Source organism: Ictalurus punctatus, chromosome 28 (genome assembly GCF_001660625.3).
Source record: "Ictalurus punctatus breed USDA103 chromosome 28, Coco_2.0, whole genome shotgun sequence".
NCBI lineage: Eukaryota > Metazoa > Chordata > Actinopteri > Siluriformes > Ictaluridae > Ictalurus > Ictalurus punctatus.
In genome coordinates, this window is record NC_030443.2 from 2,401,755 (window position 1) to 2,423,620 (window position 21,866).

General features: G+C 46.3%; 2 protein-coding genes across 8 annotated transcripts in view; one reads left to right on the forward strand and one right to left on the reverse strand.

Moving 5' to 3' along the window:
• klhl13 (kelch-like family member 13) overlaps nucleotides 1–10,150 on the reverse strand; it is a 38,516-nt gene extending 28,366 nt beyond the window's left edge. The window contains exons 1-2 of one of the 3 annotated variants that reach the window (XM_017460091.3): nucleotides 10,050–10,150; nucleotides 3,328–3,407 (exon numbers count right to left, since the gene is read on the reverse strand). In XM_017460091.3, the coding sequence (XP_017315580.1) occupies nucleotides 3,328–3,380 (53 nt within the window). In that variant the 5' untranslated portion in view covers nucleotides 3,381–3,407; nucleotides 10,050–10,150. Of the gene's footprint in view, nucleotides 1–3,315; nucleotides 3,408–10,049 lie in introns of all 3 variants that reach the window. The other 2 variants (XM_017460089.3, XM_053677022.1) reach the window with 2 other exon arrangements.
• Nucleotides 10,151–10,243: 93 nt separating this feature from the next.
• Nucleotides 10,244–21,562, forward strand: wdr44 (WD repeat domain 44). 5 transcript variants are annotated; one of them, XM_053677017.1, is made up of 19 exons: nucleotides 10,244–10,313; nucleotides 12,955–12,988; nucleotides 13,901–13,966; nucleotides 14,718–15,243; nucleotides 15,423–15,556; nucleotides 15,653–15,745; nucleotides 15,834–15,970; nucleotides 16,588–16,671; nucleotides 17,010–17,268; nucleotides 17,366–17,504; nucleotides 17,612–17,676; nucleotides 17,945–18,064; nucleotides 18,140–18,262; nucleotides 18,349–18,540; nucleotides 18,742–18,843; nucleotides 18,946–19,061; nucleotides 19,515–19,642; nucleotides 19,739–19,873; nucleotides 19,962–21,562. In XM_053677017.1, the coding sequence occupies exons 1-19, from the start codon at nucleotides 10,306–10,308 to the stop codon at nucleotides 20,048–20,050; spliced, it is 2,550 nt and encodes an 849-aa protein (XP_053532992.1). In that variant the 5' UTR covers nucleotides 10,244–10,305; the 3' UTR covers nucleotides 20,051–21,562. The 5 variants fall into 5 exon arrangements, with proteins under 5 accessions (XP_053532992.1, XP_017315573.1, XP_017315574.1 ...); XM_017460084.3 differs by lacking the exon at nucleotides 10,244–10,313 and adding an exon at nucleotides 11,698–12,026; XM_017460085.3 differs by lacking the exon at nucleotides 10,244–10,313 and adding an exon at nucleotides 11,698–12,026 and having other exon boundaries at nucleotides 15,432–15,556.
• The last annotated feature ends 304 nt before the right edge of the window (nucleotides 21,563–21,866 follow it).

Genomic DNA, 21,866 nt, shown 5'->3' on the forward strand with positions numbered 1-21,866 from the left:
GGAGACACGCGGCGCTCCGTCCTGTCCCGTTTAATTAAGTGCTATATGCGTGGTGTGGAGAGGCTCGTCTATTCCTAGCAGCCTATTATTAGGGGTAATTAAGAGCAGAGCGGGCACGGCGACGAAGAACGGTGGAGAACACAGGAGATCATGAAATGGTGCCGAACTCTAAAAAGACCCCCATTACAGCATCCGCCTGCCCTTTACCCGGACCCCGGCGACCCGCCTCGCACCCGTTCCAGTGATTACTTCTAACAATGGGGGAAAATGGGCTGCTTTGGGTTCCAACTCTGGTGTTTCTCAGGTGCTTCTCCTAGTAGTTTGCAGAGTTCAATTCCTACATACACGCCAAGTGCATTATGGGTAACATAACGCAAGAAATGGTTCGCAAGGCGGCGTCTGTGAAGCACGGCCGAGGGGTGGGGTCGGCGACGGAAATCACAACCCGCCCTTATCCTGGCTATTACCACTGTAAATAATGTGTGCGTTTTATTTTTTATTTGAGGATGAACGGGTTAATAACCTAAAATATATCGATTTTTTATAAATACATCCTGGCCAGTATCCTAGTGGAATAAGAGTGGTATATAATATATTGATGTTTTCGAAACGTTTTGGCGACGTCGCTCGATCAAATCACGTACGCCGCAATTCAAAAATAAATAAATCCATCGATTTCGGATGAAACATGAAAACACATGCGCGTGTAAGATTCTCAAGAAACGGAAAATGATCAGTGTAAATAAAGAAATGTTTGGGTTTAAAAAAAAAAAAAAAAAAAAAAAAAAGATAAGAAAACTACGTGAGCGCTACCGTTTATTTAGCGTAGCGTAAAGTCACAGGATAATTAATACCCCGACGCTACATATTTGAACGGAACGTTCTAGCGGAGATTCTGCAGGATTGCGACGTCAGACCTTTTCACGCGAAAGTTCATGGAAGGAACCCATGGAGAGAAGAAAGGAGAAGAAAAAACATCATGTGATTGCAGTGAAAACGGAACATCGGGACACGCCTTGAGTGAGGGAAGGAGGCTCGGATCGGCGCGTTTGGAAAGCGGCAACGTCGCGGCGTGTTGGGTGACTGATCCGGCCCAGTATTTTTGGCAGGGCTCAAAGGAAATCCTCCATTAATCTGCATTTAGCGTTTTTCAGAGAGAGAGAGAGAGAGAGAGAGAGAGAGAGAGAGAGAGAGAGAGAGAGAGAGGGAGAGAGAGAGACATACTCATCCGTGTGATGACAGTAACTCTTTCGTTCAGCCTGAGCAAGCACTTTTGAGAAGGGGAGAAAAAAAAAATGGCAGGATAAGTGAGCAAATGCCTTGCATAAATATTCACCACCACCATCTCCATCAATCTCCGCCTCTCATCTCCACCCAGCTCCGCCTCTCCTCTCCACCCAGCCACGAGCACATCGCGTAAACCGTTCCACATTTTGTAAGGTTACGACCCCGGGACTGGAGCGGACGCCGCCGATCGCTCGGAGATCACCATTGTTGAAGCGCGGTGGTGGCAGCGTGGTGCCGAGCGTTACCAGTAGCCACTTGGTGTCTTGTCTGACTAAAGCCTCCCGTACACCGTTACCCGTACACAGCTTCACTCGAACGTTCCGCCATCACATAACGGGTCATTTTGCATGCTATCCGAAACGTATCAAAACATTAGCAAAAAGGAGCGTTTTCATAATAGCTCAGCTAAAGCCGTCCGTACAGGATGTAGTTGTTGTTTTTTTTAAGCTTGCTCCGAACCAAAAATTGCTCGATTTTGCTGGGCCTATTTATTTATTTATTTAAGATCCTTTATTCCCTATTTTTTTTTTTTTTCAAGTGATGTTTGTTGGTAAACGAGACCTTTTAGTTGTACTCGTGTTCGACACACGCGAATCGGAGAGGGCTTTGGCCGAATATGGCGGCGTTTGGTTGGTTTTACGTTCGTTTCTGCAATCGTAAATAAAAATAAATAAATCCTGGGAGGAACTTGTTTAGGACAATCTATACAAATACACACACACACACACACACACACACACACACACACACACACACACACACACACACAAAACGGCCGACACATAAGCCAATGTCAACAAATATTTTAAATAAATAAATAAATAAATAAATAAATAAAAACCACAGATCGCAGAACTCGACTGCTTTGGCTAGAACACAAAAGTGTGACGCAAACAATACAAACACTGCATAACCTTAACCTGAAGGTCAACACTTCATGACTCGATATCTTAAGTGCGTTAGAGTTCAAGAACATTGTAGCGATTGTTTTTTTTTAACTCCTTGATCCCGCCTCACGTTCCCGCCCAAGTATACAAAGCCACGCCCCCGTATAACCTACAGTACACTGCCCAGGAAGTTAGGGTTACCAAGGACCATCATGGCATCCCTTTCAAGCGAGGAGGAAAGGTGTGTTTATTATACTACATTAATCAGTACCTTTACATACCCTTACGTCATCAACAACAAAGAGCGTAGCTGCAGGAGAAACGGCTAACTGACCATTTAATCAGTCCGCTCACACTGAACAGCACCCACACACCCACACTAAACTCCCCAAGATATAAATAATCCAACACACACACACTCTCACACACACACATCCCCCTCAAGGGTCTGAGTCACCACTTGAAAAAAAAGGAAGACCCACACACAGATCCTACACTGGAGAACATCTCGAGCCACTGTAAAGGATAAACACTAATCAGCGCTTTGAGACTCAATTTACTTGGGCCTTGTTCAAATAAACGCCTTCGCCCCCCCCCCTCCTTAACACCTCCTCGACGGAAATCAAAAAGTGAGCTCACAAAACACTAAAACGCGATTTCTATACTATAATATAACACGCAACGATGTACACCGCACTCTTACTCACGAGCTCGAGCAAACTCACGAACTTCCGCGTTTCTACAGCCGACTCGGAGCGTTCGAACGTTCTTACCAAATCACGTCGCTCGAATAAGTCAGTCATCGTTTGTTGGCCAGCAGTTAATCAGACACCGACGGGGACCGATAGTTGCTACGGCGACATAGTTGGGACTAGCAACAGTTGTTCATCTTTGAAGGTAATTAATCGCCGAGACCGTAGGAAACGACCCCAATAAAATCTCAGCCGAATTCCGCGCGAGAGAGAAATAAAAAGTCCTCCGGGTCAGACTGCACACACGATGAAGACCCGCTTACGATAGACCTGTGACTGAAGAACGTGCGATTTTTGTCCTAGGCTGACGTTCGGACGGTAGAAAGGCAGCTTAAGAACAAGAGGCGGCAAGAGAGAGAGCAAGAGAGAGAGAAAAAAAAAGGACATACATTGTACAGTACCTGTCGTGCAGCCCCAAGGCCATGGTGTCCCCTCGATGCACAGGGTAGTCCATTCCCGCGCACTCAACCACAGCGCACCTCTGCAACAGAAACACTAGTGAGCGCGTGCAAGAACAGCCAATCGCGTCCTAGTTGCAGCGCTCGAACTGAGCGAAAAAACACCGTTATCGAATCGTTTATAATCTGGTGTTCCTGAGCTGTTCGTAGTCACCATGACAACCCCGTCATTATGATGAGAGTCGTATACCAGCTCAGTTACACCAAGATTACACCAGTTACACCGTATTTATTTATTTATTTATTTATTTATAGAGAGAGAAAATTCAGCCTATGAGCAGTTGGTGCAACGTTCTCATATTTATCCCAAGAAACTCACAGCCACCATTTGTTAAAACCTGGTAATGAATTGCTTATTAAAAAAACAAAACAAACGAAAACAAAAAAAAAAACCCTCACCCTCACTTCAACGTCTCACCTGTTGCACGTTATACGTTTATCGATTATAACAATTTCCTTAACATTCCTGACTCCACCATTCCTTCTCAAATGATCTCTTTCCCCTTTCCGTCTCCGCTTATTTTGGAACCCCCGGACAGCATATGGCGCTTCTATTAATATATTTTTCGCTGCTCATATTTTTGGGGGCGTCGTCTGCCAGCTGGGAGGTCCAATCCAAAAACACCCTGCTGGGTTACACGAGAGAGGCTCACCACGGAGAGATCAAGGAAGAAGAGACACCTCTGCAGTAATTAAGTGTACGGCAGAAAAGCACTAAACTTGGATGACATCATCAACATCAACATCATCATCATCATCATCATCATCATCATCATCAACCCATACCAAGTGACCTAACTGAAACCTGGCCTCGGTTATACTCCCTCAAAAAGCGTCCGAGATGTAGATTCTACCAACGTTATCGACCCGGTATTCTTCACAGGACTTTTTAATGGCAAGCACGAGGCGTGTACAATTGCTCAAAAATATTCGTTTGAAGGATGCACATGTGAAAGATGCACAGCACCAGATAAGGATATGGCTCAGAGCGTCAAAAGCGGCTTTAAAAACGTTAAGCTTAAGATCTTCACACGGTAGCGGTCTTGAAATACCAAGCGCGCGTAATTTTCTATTTACACTGGTTCAGCCAAGTTTCAAATCATTCTAACCGCCAAATATTTCATCACTTACTCTAAATAAATAAATAAATAAATAAATAAATAAAATACTTTCCTATTCAAACGTACAGTAAAATAAAATGAAAAAACAGCCATCGTGTCTTGCACAATGCCCCTGAACACAGCACTTGCCCACTATTAGGTTCTGCTACCTTTTTTTTTTGGGTTTTGGCGCTGACCCGTGATCCTCTAGATGCCTAGTGATAATCTGTACTTTAGAGGGGTGTTTATGGACGGTTATAACTGGCTGCTTTATTTATAATCCATGTCTCTGGTCAGAGGAAGGAAAACGACACTGGTTCAGGATCAAATAGGAAGCGGTTTGTTAGAATGTGCCAACGAGGTAACCGGTGTCAATGGACACATCGTTCACTTGCCCCCACTGTTCAGGTCAAGTCTTAAGTAAGCAGATCACCCCCCCTGCAACATCGCACCTCCCCAGCTTCTCTCCATGGAGATCAGGTCAGGGGTATCATTTCAAGATCACATGCAGGGTTTATGCTCGTTCTCAAGTCCAGGTCAAGTCCTAAATAGGATCACCAGGGGAAAATCAGAAGTCCGAGTCCGACAGGCTCTGGTCCGTCAAGTCTCAAATCCTAAACGAGCAAGTTCAAGCCGGGGTTCTAGACATCGCGAGTCTGGAACATTTTGCTATTGAACGTAGCCAAGAATTTCTCAAGAACACGCCATTTCAAATAACCAACCACGTATTTGACCTGTATCCCACTGGCCTCAAATACATCCTTCTTTTCAGAGCGTATACCATCCCTCCGACCCCGACAGCACGGACAATTCTGACCTCTTGGACCCAGCCATGGATGTCTGTGGCATTGCCAGTGTGATTCGACCTTGGAATAGCCCCAAGATCAGGAGATTGCGATTCCAGTGCTATGAAAAACTCGACACAGTGTTCAAAACTGTACTTTCCCAATCAGACCAGTGGCCTGGACGAGAGGGCCAACCCATCACAGGGCATAGTCGCACACAAACGCCAAATCAGCTGACCATGCACGTCTTTGGGCTGGGGGGAGGAAACCTGAGTACCTGGAGGAAACCCCCAAAGCACGAGGAGAACACAAGCTCCGTACATGCAGGACGGAGGCAGGATTCAAAACCCCCTAACCCCAGAGGTACGAGGCAAACGTGTTAACCACTGGGATATAAACCACTAACCCAACATGCCCTGCTACAGGCAAATCATGTTGCTCTAGATTAAGACGCCTTGTGGTTCATAGTTAAAGATCGGCCTACGTTACTTGAACCCAAACGATTCCAAGTGTTCGTTGGCGTTGGCTTGCACAAATCCTTAAGCATTTTAAACCTTTGTGCTTCTGCGACATTCAAGTACCCAACGTCAGACGGCGTACAATCCAAGTTTACAGTCCAGAACTAGATAAAAAGGACCCTACAATGGCTACCCGTCAGTCCTGGTTTTGGACCTCGCAATCTTGTAATTGCCCGAGAACGTCAACTACTAGTTCAGACATTTAAAATAAATAAATAAATAAATAAATAAATAAATAAAAATTGCTTCACAAGCATCTGAGAGCTTTTTAAAGAAAAATTTTATTGCTGTCAAATACTGGATAGACAAGCTGGACCACGAGCGTGTAAACACGCATGGTCTGTGCACACGCCTCATAGCTCAGATATCTGTCTTTTTGAACACAAGAAAAGAAGGTGTGCTCTCTTCCTAGTCGCGTATCCTTCGCTCTCACTTGCTTTGTTTGTTTTGACGCAGTCGAAACCAAAACACGGTGATTGATATAGGCCGAACGAGTACGCAGACCTACAGGATGATAAATAACGTGACACAAACTGGAAACCTTTGCAGCTTTATTTTCTTAGTCTTGGGGAAACAGACTCGTGTCCAACATGATATTCGATTACAGAGTGGGGGAAAAAACCCCAAAAAAACGTTATTATGTTATTAAAATGTGGTTATGATCATTAGCAATGGCACTTTTTGGAGGTAGTCAGAATGAGCAACATCTTGCTAAGCAATGCAAGAAAATAAAACAAACAACTTATAAGCGTAGTCCATTTTATTTGATTTTTTTCCCCCATGTTTCATTTTGAAGAAAAGTAACTCTTCGGGACCCAAGACTTAGGTTTTTCCCCGCGGGGTTATGAGTCACGCGAAAGACAACGCCGCGGTCACGTTCAATACGCAAGTCGATACCGAGATCATCCTATCCGTCAGCATTCCTATTCGTCATCTTCGTGACGGACGACGTGTACCGTCGACTCATCAGGCCTGGATACGGGCAGGGACGTCACAAAATAAAAACAGGAAAAACAGCTTCCAGAGGTACGTCCGGTATATACCAGGTGTTTCAGTATTAATTAAAGTGCACCTGTTATGGTTTTTCAAATAATTAATTTTCATGTAGCGTGTCATAGAGCAGATTGTGAATGTAAAAACATCTGGAAAGTTTAAAAAATAAATTTAAAAAAATCAATCAAAGCGCACGACATATGACTCCCGAAAGAAGGAACCAATTCAGCTGAATCGAGTCGTCGGTGATTCCAGACTTTACTTCCTGTACTAACCTACGTAGGTTTGGAACAAAAAACCCCGCCTCTGGTCTTCATCGCCTGCTCGCTGACAGCGGTAGGCCGATCACGACAGACTGGGACATCTGACCAATCAGAGCAGAGTATGCTCTCTGAAAGGAGGAGTTCAGAACTAATCATTTAGTGTTATATTTTCTAGCGACTTTTCATCCGCTGCTTAGCGCAAGCCAGCGAACACCTCAGGCGATTTGGCTAAACCAGGGTATATTAGATATATAAAACTTGTCGTGGGAAAACGAAACACAGTCCAGCCCGAGCAGGCGAACGCTTCAGCCCGGCTTCACCCAGCACGCCTCCACGTCCCCTCTTGGCTCTTTCCGTCTCTCCCCAGCAACACGCTCGCTGACAGACACGGGCATGTGCGACAGGGTCATGGCACCAGATGCCAGGTTTGAGGCGCAGACGACGAGGTGACGAGGGCCTACGTTTAACGCCGGGAAGCAGTCTCGCTCCCATGGCAACTGCGACAGAGCGGATTACGTAAGCGGTGAAAAATAAGAAGGAGGAAGAGAGGCTTTTAATAAACGCCCGAGAAGGCCGCTAGATATCCGACGAGTCTAATTAGAGGCCGGTGAAGTGACGGTAACGTCCCGAAATAAACTCGCCCGTGTTACCGTGTGACCACTTCTTTTTCTTTCTTTCTTTTTTTAAAACTGCATGTTGTTATTTGATGCAATTCTTCAACACTATTAAGTCCCCCCCCCCTTCTTCTTTCACCGTATTGCTTGGATCCAGAGATAAAAGCTTTTAAACACTCAGCCTCTGCGGTCTGAGTGGAAGAAAAAAAAAAAAACTAGATATATATCGACACGACGTTAAGTAGTCCTCCATTTTCATCACGTTTCTAATTCAATCATATCTCCTCGTCCATCCGGTCCAGGAGACGAAGACGCTCTTTTAGACCGGATTAACGCCTTCCATTTGAAAGCAGGGGTGTGGGGGGAGGGGGGGAGGGTTGTGGTGCGTACGCCCTCTGACCCATTTGGGAGGACGGCGCTGGGTAGAACAGATTGCTTTTAGACTACAGGGTTACGATGTCGTCACGCTCGAAATATACACCGCTCACTTCTGCAGCTCAGGAGCTACAGAGCGCCGTGCGTTTTTCCTTCTTTATTTTTTTACTTCACTTAATTTGTTTATTTACTTAAGAAGAATAATTGCACACGTTTAAGATTACAGGCTTAAAAAAAAAAAAAAAAAAAAAAAAAATTATAAATATTATTTTCCCACCATGATTAGACAATCAGTCAATCAGTAGCGTTATAAATAATAATAAATTTGTCCTGTACGGGATTTCGCAAAGTTTGTGTTTTTTTTGCCTCACATCACAAAATAAAAAAAAGGAAAAGAAATAATAATAATAAATAATAATAATAATAATAATAATAATAATAATAATAATCATCGCAAGCTCCTCTGAAAATTGCACCGTTTGCTTGATTTTGCGTTCGTCTCTGTGATCACCACATCCCGGAGGGACTGGTTAGTTTGCTTTCCTCTCCGCAGAGGGGTTCAAACTACTGACTACGATCCGTGGCCGAGATGAACTAAAAACGTCGCCTCGGCCCTTGAACGTGTTCCGTCAGTGGAAAGTCCGGTAGCTATCTAATAGATAGCCAAAAAAATATTTGTCGTGCACATTTAAATTTTAATAAACATTCGAATGAGTCCCGTTCATGATCGTGAAGCTCCGCCCCCAGGATCTAAGGTACAGAGCCCTTAGAGTACAGAGGGTCTATGAAGTGACTGACAGGAGGCGCATCCAGTCCAAACACCGATAACCGGTTTCTCACCGACTTCATGAACTTCTGTTAAAGCGTCTGTTTAATACGTTAGGTTTAAAAAAATAACATTCATGCGCTACATTTCTTCCAAGTTATTAAACAAGGAAATAAATTTTTTTTTTTTTTAATCGAGTATTGCACCTTTAATCCTGACGTCGCATCAGAAGTGAAAGTAATTCCGTGTTACGTTGCATTTCACCTTAATCACCGCGTTGCAGTCGCATCACACCAAAGCGCAAACACTCGGGAAACGCCATACAGATATTAGATATAGAGTGATCGATAGATAGATGTATATATATAGAGAGAGAGAGATATATAGATGAAGGTTTTGCGTTTCGGCGTGGCTCGTTGTCCTCGTCGTGACGGTGCATGTTGTAGATCGCACACATACGAGTACATGCAGGACACCAAGCTGCCTGAAAGCACATAGTCATAGCAACCAATGCCATTTCGCACGGACAATATCTCGAAGCAAGTCGGATCGATTATCGGTTATCGGACGATACCGGGATCACGATAAAACGCGAAAATCGGGGCGTCCGGTTTGAACACGGTGTGACCGGCTCCTGGAGGAAAGTGTAAGACGATCAGTCACGTGACTAGGGGGTTTTACATACAGTTTAACAGATAGATTAAGCTCTAGGACAACAACAAAAAAAGTTTGACCAAAATAAAACTGCTCGTCCTTTGTAAGTCATCTTTAAAACGTTCTAGCAGTCGCCCCGGTCACGTCTGATATTCCAAACTAATCTTATTTCTGTTTATTTAAACGCTGTAAAGCGAAATGTTCAGATGTGGCGTCTGTTCATGTTTATTCCCAACTTCTTAAAGTTAGCAGGCTAGGCTAACAGGCTCAGCAGGCAAACATAACAACACGGTAACGCGCGTGTTCTATTCCAGCGAATACCAAAACAAATCAATTAACTAATTAAAGATGAATCTTATTTAAGAGCGAGAAATGAATGGGTTGAGCGATCAGCGCTCGCGCTGTGCGGAAGGATTTCGGGTTAAAGCTCTAATCAGCTCGGTTACTATCATTACTACATTTAGCTCTGTAGCACATTAGCGCGGTGTCCACTCCATCTCCTAACAAATATCACGCGCTACGGGACCGATTAACCCGCAGACGCGCTGGGAACATTTAGAAGACACTTCAAACTTTGAATAAACGTGAATTCTTTACCTCTAGCGACGGGGTTTGCCCTTGTTTTCTTCTTTAAACCCCTCAAACCTACTCCACTCATGGACCTCCGCCGGACCACGCCCTCTTTATTCTGATTGGCTGCCGGCGCATAGGGCGGCGCGTTGCGCACTCGGCTGATTGGCTCGCTCGGCTGTCGCTCAACGCCAGCCGCTCAAAACTTCCGTTGCCGAAAGAAGTTGCGACGCGGCTCGGCGATTGGTCGATTCAACAAGCGCCGAAAGGAACACCACGGATTATGAGCAGGTAAAGGTGCAACAGTCAGCGTTTCATACTTTATTTCCCACTCGACTCACTTCTTAATAACGCGGGAGGTTATGTAGAAATGTTGTTCCCGTCACTCAGAACCAGTGTATAGCTTGAAAAAACAAAAACAAACCCCACTTTGGACACCTGTCTTCCGGTCCGGAATGTATGTATGTTTGTTTGTATTTAGGTTGACCTTTTTAGGTCGGTCGTTTTTTGGAAACGCCCCCCAGTTCCCATTCACATCCTAATAAATAGGCTAATAAATAATTATCAGAAGTTGCGTGTTTTTAGAGAGTTGCTTGAACTCAACTTTCAAGCAACTGAATGTACTTAAAAAAAAAGTGTTGTCATGACAGCCCTTGCTAAACTAACTCTAGTTGAACGATTGTAAATTGTGGGGGAGGAGCTTCGTGTACGTGGATTTGAATGGGGGCGGAGTCAATGAGTAAAAAAAGGTTCCAATTCGTATTGAACTCCACCAGTTTAACCTTTCCATCAATCCTACCTAATGCGCTGTTAATGAATAAGATGCATGGGGTCATGCTTTTAGAGGAAAATAATCCACAGCAGGGTTGTGTGATGAAACAGAGTTTCTGGTTTGATCCCAGTGTTAATTATTTTCCCAGAACAGCATCATATGAGTGCACGGTGGCTTACTGGTTCTCCCCGTGCTGCGGGGGTCTCCTCAGGGTACTCCGGTTTCCTCTGCCAGTCCAAAGACATGCATGGTAGGCTGATTGGCATGTCCAAAGTATCCGTAGTGTATGAATGGGTGTGTGATTGGATTGTGCTCTATGATGGATTGTCACCCTGTCCAGCGTGTACCTCGCCTCGTGCCCAATGCTCCCTGGGACAGGCTCCAGGTTCCCCGTGACCCTGTAGGATAAGCGGTATAGAAAATGGATGGATGGATGGAACATCATATTTTTATCCATTTATTGTTATACACAATCGACATATAGTTATGTTACATTACCATACAGAAAGAACACTTCACCATTTATATTATTATACTGTAGTATATAATTCTCATCCTGCAATCCTTGCTAGTCATTGCTGATCACTCCGGACTGGCGTCCTGTATTCGTGATAATTTTGGAAAACTGTACATTTTGCCTTTGTGTCACTGATTTGAAGGGCTTGGATGTGGACAGCGCACGTGTAGTTAAATTTTTACGCCGTTTGAGTGAATTTATGATGGGTGAAAGACGGCAAACGTTTTATAAATCGGTCGAATATAAACCGAATTAGAGTTGATTTTATCAGGGTTGGCACTGTTGTACAATCGAAGCTGGTTGGCCCTTTCCAATATGGCGCCCGCGTCGACGGCGGCTGTCATTTGTCAAGAGTACGCATGCGCTGACGAGTTGCGCGTGCGCAGTGCGAGTCGGGCAGTGACAGCGGCCTCTCCCTTTATTTCTTATTGGGTGGTTTTTCAAGCTGCAAGCTAGCTTCGCGTTAACGTTAGCTTGTTAGCTAGGCAGCCACGCGAGATAGTGGATCTGTCAGTCGTTTGTTCATTTTCTTTTTAGCGTGTATTTATTATTTAAAAATTTAACATTGACTTTAAATCCAGCTTGAGGCCTTGGTTAGTGTTGCTAGCTAGCTCGGAGCTAAGCTAACCGAGTTGTAAATGGCGTCGGATACGAGTGATGCCGAGGAATTTTACGACGCGGACGAGAACGTCAACTTGTCTCCGTCGCCGAATGTGTGAGTACACAATCCTGGCATTCGGTCGGGAAAGGTTTGACAACCGCTGCGGATTTTACGATTAATAAAAGTGGCTAATCAAGTTACAGCGAGGCTGAATGTCAAATCGCTTCATATGTGCTACACAGCTGCACTAGTTAGGGTTTGACGCGACGGCGTCCGCGCGCTGTGTAGTGCACTTGGAGTACACTAGAGAGGTATTTGTAACGCAGCCTGTGTTTCTAATTCATACTAACTCTTGTCGTTATGACTTCCTGCTTGCGTTTTGTGGTTTATTTTGCTATCTGTTGATATCATGACTGTCACTCTGCCAGCATGGAGGTTTTATTTATTTATTTACTTATTTCTGAGCTGTCTGTTTTGTTTATATAAAAGGCACAGGCGTGACACGTAGCACAACTCCGTTGGCGCAGGTGTTTATCAGTCTCCATCTCAATCTCACCTGACACAAGTTACTGGTTAACGAAGCTAAATAAAGCTCCAGTTCACACCGATTCAAGCTTTTGTTCTCGATTTAAAGCTTCTTTGAATGTGTGGGGGGAAATGGTGTTTGTGGAATAAAGTCGCTTAACGGATTAAACTAGTTTAAACGGTTCGGGAAAATTTGCGTAACCTTTAGCCCTGTTACTGTCAGAGGAGTCGGCTCTTTGAATCGAATCTTTTAGGTGAACCATGCGCTAGAGTCGATACGCCTTATTATTTCTTTCTTATTTTTCTAGCAGCTATAAACAGTCTTTCTTTTCACCATCTCTCTCGCCTCCTGTCTCTCCTTCTGTCTTTCTCCCTGCTCTCTCCATCCCCCCCCCTGTTATTCCATAATAATCCAAGAGTAGTGTATTACAGTGTTCTTTAAAAGGAAAGCAATCCATTGTAGAGTGTAATAAGTTTTAAAAGGTTGTATCTTTTTATTTTTGTTTTGTTTCCTCAGGTCACCTGCGAAGTTCGTCCTTCCCAAATGTCAGGTACGGCTCACGATCCTTCTCACAAAGACGAAGTTAAACTGTTGCGTTAAAACCTGTAATGTATTTATGTATTATTATTCAGGTGTAGGGTCAGCGTGAACATTGCGAGCACTGTGGGATGCGTCTCTCTCCGTCTTCTGTAGTCTTGTGAGGGCTGAATTCGACAGATGGTAGAGACGCCGCCCACGCGTTGTGTTGGGTTCGGGAATCGTTTCAGCGCGTGTGACTGCCGTGCGACTGTGAAACGAGCGCGTCACACTCGGTCCACAATCTGCCTCTGAGTCACATGCTCAGCACATCAGAATGCCTGCTTAAACCGGTATTGTGATGTCATCACCACACGATTAACGCAGAACCGCAAAGTAGGCGTTTAACGCAATCTGTATCTTTTTCAGTCCTGTAAATGTGTGTTCGGATTTGAACCACGAAGCGACTTGACACGCTCGACACTTCAGATTCTGGAGAGCGTTTGATTGGACGGAAAATCCGACGAGAAGCCGAAGTGCAGAGTGGCGTTTGAATGAAAAACTGTTGGTCCGTATCGGAGGTAGACCGCGAGAGACCGTGCATTTCGAATGCGTATAACTTCTAAATACAGGTTTCGGATCACTTTGGAGCACGTCATCTTAGAAATAACTTTAAGGCAAACATTCATATTAAAAGCCACAAAAGGCAGTATTGTTGAATATCGACGTGTTCACTCACGCGACTGTCGGTGGTTCCAGATCAATACGCCGATCGGATCAACTCGCGCTTTCTTGTCGAGACGCGATCAGAGGAAACGGCTTTAGATGTTGTGTGATGTGGAAGTGTAAGATTGCGTAGAAAGATTAAACTGCGTGAACGAACAGTGATGTGATTTACTTTTTAACCCCCCCCCCCCCCCCCCCCCCCCCCCCCCATCGTCCACAGGGTCTGGAGAACCCGGCGCAGGAAGATGCTGCTGTGTCAGAGCCTCGCCACGATGACTCTCTGCAGGTTACACTTGTTTCTCTGCTTTAGTTGAATGTCGGACTGTAAACAGCGTAACGCCGAGCTGCTCTGCTGTGTGAGTGTGTGTGTGTGTGTGTGTCTTGGCCGAGTCCCAAGCTCGCTCCGTCTGAGAACAAAAGCCGTGTTTGTTGCTACAGCGGCCCTTTCAGACACCCAGCAGAAGTGTTTCCTTAACAAACCCGCGCCTCTTCAGTCCTGCTACTGACGCCCTGCATCCCAGGAGACGGCGCCGTAGTCTACACAGGGGACGAGGAAATAAAACCAGCGAATACAACTGCTGCGTGCGTGACAAGACGCCCGTGACGCCGATTACGGGCTGTGCGTGGACGCCAGACGCCAGTTCTTTAACAGTGATGTTAAATAATAACAACGTTAACGTGTGTATGAAATAAAATGCTTTTCTGACCGTTCCACCAAAAATGGAGCCAGGGGAAGCCAAGAAAATCGGATCTATGCTTGGTTTTTCGTTTTCGCTCACTTGGTCCTGATTGGTTCATCCTTATTCTTGCCATAGCAACCGGTAGGCAAAAAAATCCGATTAAACAAGCTAAGGGATGCACACGTTTGAGCGATTAAATGTGGACGAATCCTAATGATGACTTCATTGTTATGATTCAAAACGCGTTATTTGGGACGTATATAATATATACGAGTTTGCAATTTGGAACGGTCATGTGACATTTTTATTGGCCACGCCTCTTCTAATCCGACCGTGTCTCTCTCTCGCTCTCTCCAGATCATAGACAGTATTATAGAGGAGAGTCAGAAAGGGGGCGGAGTCGAGGAGGACCTGTTGAGCTCTGAGGAGAAAAGCTCCGCCTCCTCCCTTCCAGTAGCTCCGGATCTCCCTGCGGCTCTTGATGTCGAACAGGAAGTGAGATCGCAGGACACCCCGGACAAGCAGGAAGCGGCTCCTGAAGGAGCTCGGGCGTCTCAGGAAGTACCTCCTCTGCCTCCGGACGTCACGTGCGCTCTGGGGCCGTCTCAATCCGCCGACACGGACGCGCCCAAAACGGCGGACATCTTGGATCAGGTGCCGCTCGGAGACAAACCGGAGTCGGAGTCGGACTCGTCCGGGCCGTCGAAGCCTCCCAGGCAGTTTACGGTGGAGCCAGATATCGTCGCGAGCACCAAGAAAACTCCTCCGACGAGACCGCCACCTCCAAGCGGGGCTGCGCCTCCCAGGCCGCCGCCCCCGGCTCGCCCCTCTCTTCCCGCCAGTAAGAAATCTCAGGAAACCATCCGGCCCACTAGGCTGGAGGGTGAGACGTCAGTTTTATTCATTCTCCTGTTATTCCCTAGACTAAAGAATAAACGAGTCGCCTGTTATTAAAGAGTGTGATCTTCAAGGTTATGAATCAGACGGTGTCGTGCGTTACACGTGAACTAGATGGAGGTGCGATGTTAAAAAAAAAAAGTGTGCTGTGTCGTGATTGGTCAGTGTCCGCAGATGGAGCGGAGGAGCCGTGTGGATTGGTCAGCCCCAACTCCAGTGCCAGAGGACTCGCTAAAGAGCTGCAGCACTCTCTGGACCTCGCCAGCGCCACCAGCGGGAATAAAGTGGTGACTGCGCAGGTGAGCTGGTCCTCTTCATTACATCTCACACACACACACACAAGTTCTACATTTGTGTGTATGATGTTGATGTGATGTTTGTGTGTGTGTGTGTAGGAAAGTGACGAGCGAGAGCCCAGTCCGAGCGGTAGTGAAACTCCTGGACCCCAGAGACCGCGCTCTAACTCAGGCAGAGAGCTCACTGATGAGGTACTGCTACACATGCGTGTGTGAGAGAGAGAGAGAGGTGTGTGTTGGATCTTCAGTCGTTCATTCAGGGTTTTTCTTGACCCTGCAGGAGATCCTGGCGAGCGTGATGATTAAGAACCTGGACACGGGCGAGGAGATCCCGCTGAACCAGGCCGAGGAGAAACTCCCAGCGGGAATCAACCCACTCACACTGCACATCATGAGGAGGACCAAGGAGTACATCACGTACGACTAGCATGTCTGATAAGAGATTTCCCATAATGCACCACTTAAAAAAAAATTTTTTTTAAATGGTATGGTAGCGTTTACGTCACGTCCGTTTTCACATCACTTCCCTTAAATACACGTTAAATCACAGGGGCGTTTGTTCAACTCCAACTTCTCTCTCAGATTAGACTAGATGAAGGTCACATGACAAAGCCCAGGTCATTTGGAGCAAACAAACCACGTGTTTTTTAATTTTTATAAACCAGTTTCCTCGAGTGGATTTTAGAGTGAAAATACAGGCAGGAGTCCCGAGCTGCTTCCCCGTCACGCCTTTATCTGTCAGGCCGTGTCCCCGGGTGTTTTCCGGAGTGGTGTACCCATAATCCCCTTCTCCACGCTCCCATCTGTCCTCGTTTTACAGCGCAACCCAGGCAACACATGACTGATCTTCACTCTCCTTCCTTTTTTTTTTTTTTTTTTTTTTTTTTGTAAACGGCGCATGTTCCTGAAATGGCTAACGATGCCTGAATGCTAGTGCTAACAACCTCGTGTCATTTTATTACTGTTCTGCATGCTAGAGGAGGATTTAGATCCACCGCGTGACTCGCAATATCTCCCTCCCCCTCTCCCCACAGGAACGACGCCGCTCAGTCAGACGACGATGATAAGAGTCAGGCTCCGCTGACCGACTCGGACGGAGGGAAGCTCAAACAGAAAACGTAAAACAAACAGAAACATTGCTTATCACCTGCTTTTGATTACTGATCGTCATAGTCCCATTTTCTGTTCTCGCTCTCTTCCTCTTCCTAGTTTTTATTTCACCTTTGTTCCTGATCCTTCAGTTTCTTTCCTTTACATTCTCATCCTCCTCTGCATCGTCCTCTTCCTGTTCTTCTTCTCCATCTTTTCAGTTTTTAAATTTATTAACCCTTCATCTTTTGGTCTTCTATTCACTGCTTTTTTCTGTTCTCTCCTCATCATCATCATCCTTTTGACCTTTTTTTGTTTTTGTTTTCTCCTTCTCTGGCTGCTCTTCTCACTCTGTTATTCCGCGCAGCACGCAGCTGAAGAAGTTCCTGGGGAAGTCGGTGAAGCGGGCGAAGCACCTGGCAGAGGAGTACGGCGAACGCGCGGTCAACAAGGTGAAGAGCGTGCGGGACGAGGTGTTCCACTCGGAGCAGGACGAGCCGTCGTCCAGCGATGACGAGGGCATGCCGTACACGCGGCCCGTCAAATTCAAAGCGGCCCACGGCTTCAAGGGCCCGTTCGACTTCGACCACGTCCGAGTGGTGCAGGACCTCAGCGGAGAGCACATGGTGAGGAGGAGGAGGAGGAGGAGGAGGAGGAGGGGCAGGGGCAGGGAACCGAGGAATACTGAACAGTTAAATGAGTTATGTTATTGTGTGTGGTCAGGGAGCGGTCTGGACGATGAAGTTCTCTCACTGCGGCCGGCTCCTGGCTACAGCCGGGCAAGACAACGTGGTACGCATCTGGGTCCTAAAAAACGCATACGACTACTTTAACAACATGAGAATCAAATACAACACTGAGGGTAGGAACCTGATTATTTTACTATAACCGCACAACAGTGTTCTATTCTTTATATATAAAAAATATATATATTTTATATGTGCATCACATTTTATTCTTTGGCTGTAGGTCGCGTCTCGCCATCGCCATCTCAAGAGAGTTTGTGCTCCTCCAAGTCTGACACTGAAGGAGGGGTAAGACACACACATACACACGGACTGCGCTCTTACACAATAAACATTAATAAGCGTCGGTAAACAATAAACGCTAATGAGCATCTGTAAACAATAAACAAAAAGCAATCTTTTGCTTGTAAATGCTTCCATTAACTTGTATAATGGGTTTTAGAGAACAGGCTTCTGTAAGTCTCTGGATGAGCGCATCTGCTAAATGTAAATATAAACGTTGATCTCTCTCTCTCTCTCTCTCTCTCTCTCTCTCTCTCTCTCCCCTGCGTGCCAGCCGGCGGGAGCAGCGGTGGACGACTCGGACCTCGAAGACAAAACCGTCCCCTTCAGGCAGATTCCCTTCTGCAAGTACAAAGGCCACACAGCCGACCTCCTGGACCTCTCCTGGTCAAAGGTGAGAGTTTGACGCCCGTCTCTTCCCCCTGTCTCAGTCGATAGACTCCCGACTGATGCCTTCCTGTCTTCACAGAACTACTTCCTGCTGTCGTCGTCCATGGATAAGACGGTGCGCCTCTGGCACATATCGCGGCGAGAGTGCCTCTGCTGTTTCCAGCACATCGACTTCGTCACGGCGATCGCCTTCCATCCCAGAGTGAGAGCGCTGCCGCCGCGTCCGCTTCTGACGTATCTGTGCGAGGAAAGCGCAGCCGGGTAACGTGTGTCTGTGTGTCTGTGCAGGACGACCGGTACTTCCTGAGCGGCTCGCTGGACGGCAAGCTGCGCCTGTGGAACATTCCGGATAAGAAGGTGGCCCTGTGGAACGAGGTGGACGGCCAGACGCGCCTCATCACCGCCGCCAACTTCTGTCAGAACGGCAAATATGCCGTCATCGGCACCTACGACGGGCGCTGCATTTTCTATGACACCGAGGTGTGTGTGTGTGTGTGTGTGTGTGTGTGTGTGTGTGTGTGGGGGGGGGGGGGGGGGGGACAACAAAAGAAAAACCGCTCACTCACATGCCATACAGTTGTTGGGTCTGATGGTCAGGGGTGCACATATTTTTGGCTATATGGTTTATATTTATGCACAAAATGACTTTTCCCCCTCTTTTGTGTTTTGTTTATCCATCAGCGCCTTAAGTACCACACGCAGATCCACGTGCGCTCCACCAGGGGGAGGAACCGCGTGGGCCGCAAAATTACCGGCATCGAGCCTCTGCCTGGAGAGAATAAGGTAATTAATCATGATCACACACACACACACACACACACACACACTTACCCTTTAGTGTTAAATGAAATCAGACAGCGATTTCTCTTTTCTCACCCCCGTCAGATCCTGGTGACGTCGAACGACTCTCGCATTCGTCTGTACGACCTGAGGGACCTGTCGCTGTCCATGAAGTACAAAGGCTACGTGAACAGCAGCAGTCAGATCAAAGCTAGCTTCAGGTGAGGAAGCAATTTGTGTGGCCACACCCCCCACAACAAGCACTTGTGATAACAGTAATAAAAACATGGACACACCCATTTCTGTGATGTTTTGTATGTTTTTCTTTCTTTCTACAGCGTTCACTTATCAATGATATCTGAATTGATTTCTCAATACAGTTTGTGTCTGGAAAGTAAATCTAACTAAAAACATTTGCCCCAAATCAAAGTGTTCAATCATAAATGTTGATTTGAATCAGTGAATCATTTCATTTGAATAAGTGAATCATTCCAGCAGTGGAGCTCGGTTATGAATCATACAAGACCAGATTTTTCTAGTTTTTTTCATTTTTAATTTTATAGAAACGGTGTCACGTCAGTAGCAGATTCCTGATTTGTCTTTTTAAAATAATTTTTATTTAACATAAAGCTTAACGTGCTAAACTAACCGCCGCATATTTTCTGCTCTCTTAGTCACGATTACTCGTTCATCGTGAGCGGCTCGGAGGATCGCTACGTGTACATCTGGAGCACGTACCACGACCTGAGCAAATTCACCTCGGTACGGAGGGACCGCAATGACTTCTGGGAAGGAATTAAAGGTAAAAATGAAACGGAGGAGGTGTCCGTGACGTCTCGTCTAGTAACGAACGCGAGATGTTGATGTGTGGAAACGTAACCGTTTGTGTCTCTCGTAGCCCACAACGCCGTCGTGACGTCGGCCATCTTCGCGCCGCACCCGGACCTGATCGTGCCCCAGGAGCCAGGGGCGGAGAAACCCGACACAGAGTGCAAGAGCGACGTCACAGACGAATCCGAGCCCATCCCGTCAGGTAACGCCTGTAACCATGGCAACCTGCGTGGCGCGGCATTCGTTTTCATGTCTGACGTTAAACATACGATATTTCTCTTCCCTTACAGGAGCTTTAAAAACGGATCACACGGAAGTTCTCCTCTCCGCCGACTTCACAGGCGCCATCAAAGTGTTCGTCAACGTGAAAAAATACTAAGCGCTTTAAATCTGTTGGACTTGGGACTGGGGGGGGGTGGAGCTTTGTCAAAAAACAAAACAAAAAAAACCCAAGATGATTCTACGAGTATCACTTTATTGTATTGTCTTTAATCGGAGGACTATAAACCCCGCCCACAGCTCCTTCTTCGTCTAGCGATCGGCTTCTGGTGAGTGCTCTGAGAGGGGGAAGCGGGGACGTCGTCAAGCCCCGCCCTCTGTGCAGGGAACAGGGACCCAGGAAGTGGACATGGTGGAGGACAATCGAGGACGGAAACGGAGGAACGTATCTAGAACTCGACGCACTTCTTTTATCTTTCATCATTCTTTTTCTTTCGGCAGACAGCGGTCATTTTACAAACGAGGTCGGTTTGAGGAAAAGCTTAACTGTTCTCGGGGGAGGGGTGTGGGTGGGATGAAATCTAACTGCAATGTCGCGAGTCTCGTTTATCGATCAAGTTCTCACCGTGTTTACACTTTTTTTGTTTGTACTCGTGCCCGTTCGACAGAGCTGGCACAGCTGATTATACATTGTGTTTAGCCACACCCACACAACTCCATAAGAGGCAAAGTCTGCAGAGCTGAAGACGATAAAATGGCCACTAAACGGCGACAGAGCACCTCGTGAACACGGCACGTGCTCAATTTTCCAGTACCGCTGGAATTTTCAGGTCACCGCTGAAACAGACGCGCACTGACCCCTCCCCCCTTTTTCTCCGTTCAGTACAGCTTGAAATAAATAAGTGATTCGGATGCGACAGCGTAACCTGGGAATGAACTCTTCGCCACTCGTACGTCTCCTTGCGTGTAAATGTACACCGCGCTAAGCTACAAACGTTTTCCGAGTCTGGTGCAAACGCTGTGGCGAAGGACTCGTGGATGAATCCGTTCGTACTCGGTTTGATAAACGAGGCTCGCCGCGTCACACTCGCGGGACCAGGTCAACGTGCAGGTGCAGCGGTGTTATTTTTTGGTTTGTTTATTTTTGATGAAAGCCGAATCGCCGCTATGTTTCGTATCGTACTCTGATGAGGAGGAAACTGCATTTGATCAGAAAACATTTTGTCGGTGAAGATAAGTGTTGTTTTTTTTCTCCCCCCCCCACATGACCAGAGACGTAGTTGGGACATTCAGCTACAGTTTGACCAAATGATCAGAAGTTGAATTATTCTTCGCCATTCTGAACGTTTTTCTTGCTGCTGTTTTTCACTTTGTCTTGCATTTGTGTGGAAAGTTAAGAATGAGCCACATATCATAAATTACAGCTGCAGATCTGATCTCTCACACACACACACTTCTAATGGGTTCCTGTTTGTTCTGTTGCCGCTCCAACACCATTTCACATGTGTTCATCAGTGTTATAGAACGACATGATTTTTTTTTTTTTTTTTTTTTTAAAGGATTCATAAAGAATAAAGTGTAATGGTTTTCTCTGTGCACCATGAGGAAATCTCGAGGAAGACTACGCATTCATGTTGGGGTTTTTTCAGTAAATGCTTTATCGTGGTCAGCATTTCTGTGGTGTAAGGGATCATTTGTGTATTTTAATTATTTGGCTCCGTGTGAGCAGATTGAAAGAAAGGGAGGGGGGAAGAGAGATAAGGGAGGGGGGAAGAGAGATGGGGGGGGGGGGGGGGTAGCAAGGGGAAGAGAAAAAGAGAGGGGGGGAGAAAGAAGAGAGAAAGGGAAGGGGGAGAGAGAGGGAGAGTGAAAAAGAGACAGGGGGAGGAGAGAAATAGCGAGGGGTGGGAGAGACAGAAAAAGAAAGGGAGGGGGAGAGGAAAAAGCAGGAGAAAGAGGCAGGAGGCAAGGGGGGA

Bases quoted from the DNA above. Each gene is read 5' to 3' on its own strand.
- wdr44 (XM_017460084.3), top strand. From the start codon at position 11,950: ATGGCGTCGGATACGAGTGATGCCGAGGAATTTTACGACGCGGACGAG. The intron at 17,269-17,365 runs GTGAGGAGGAGG...GTGTGTGGTCAG, and splicing joins ACCTCAGCGGAGAGCACATG to GGAGCGGTCTGGACGATGAA. The intron at 17,677-17,944 runs GTAAGACACACA...CCTGCGTGCCAG, and splicing joins AGTCTGACACTGAAGGAGGG to CCGGCGGGAGCAGCGGTGGA.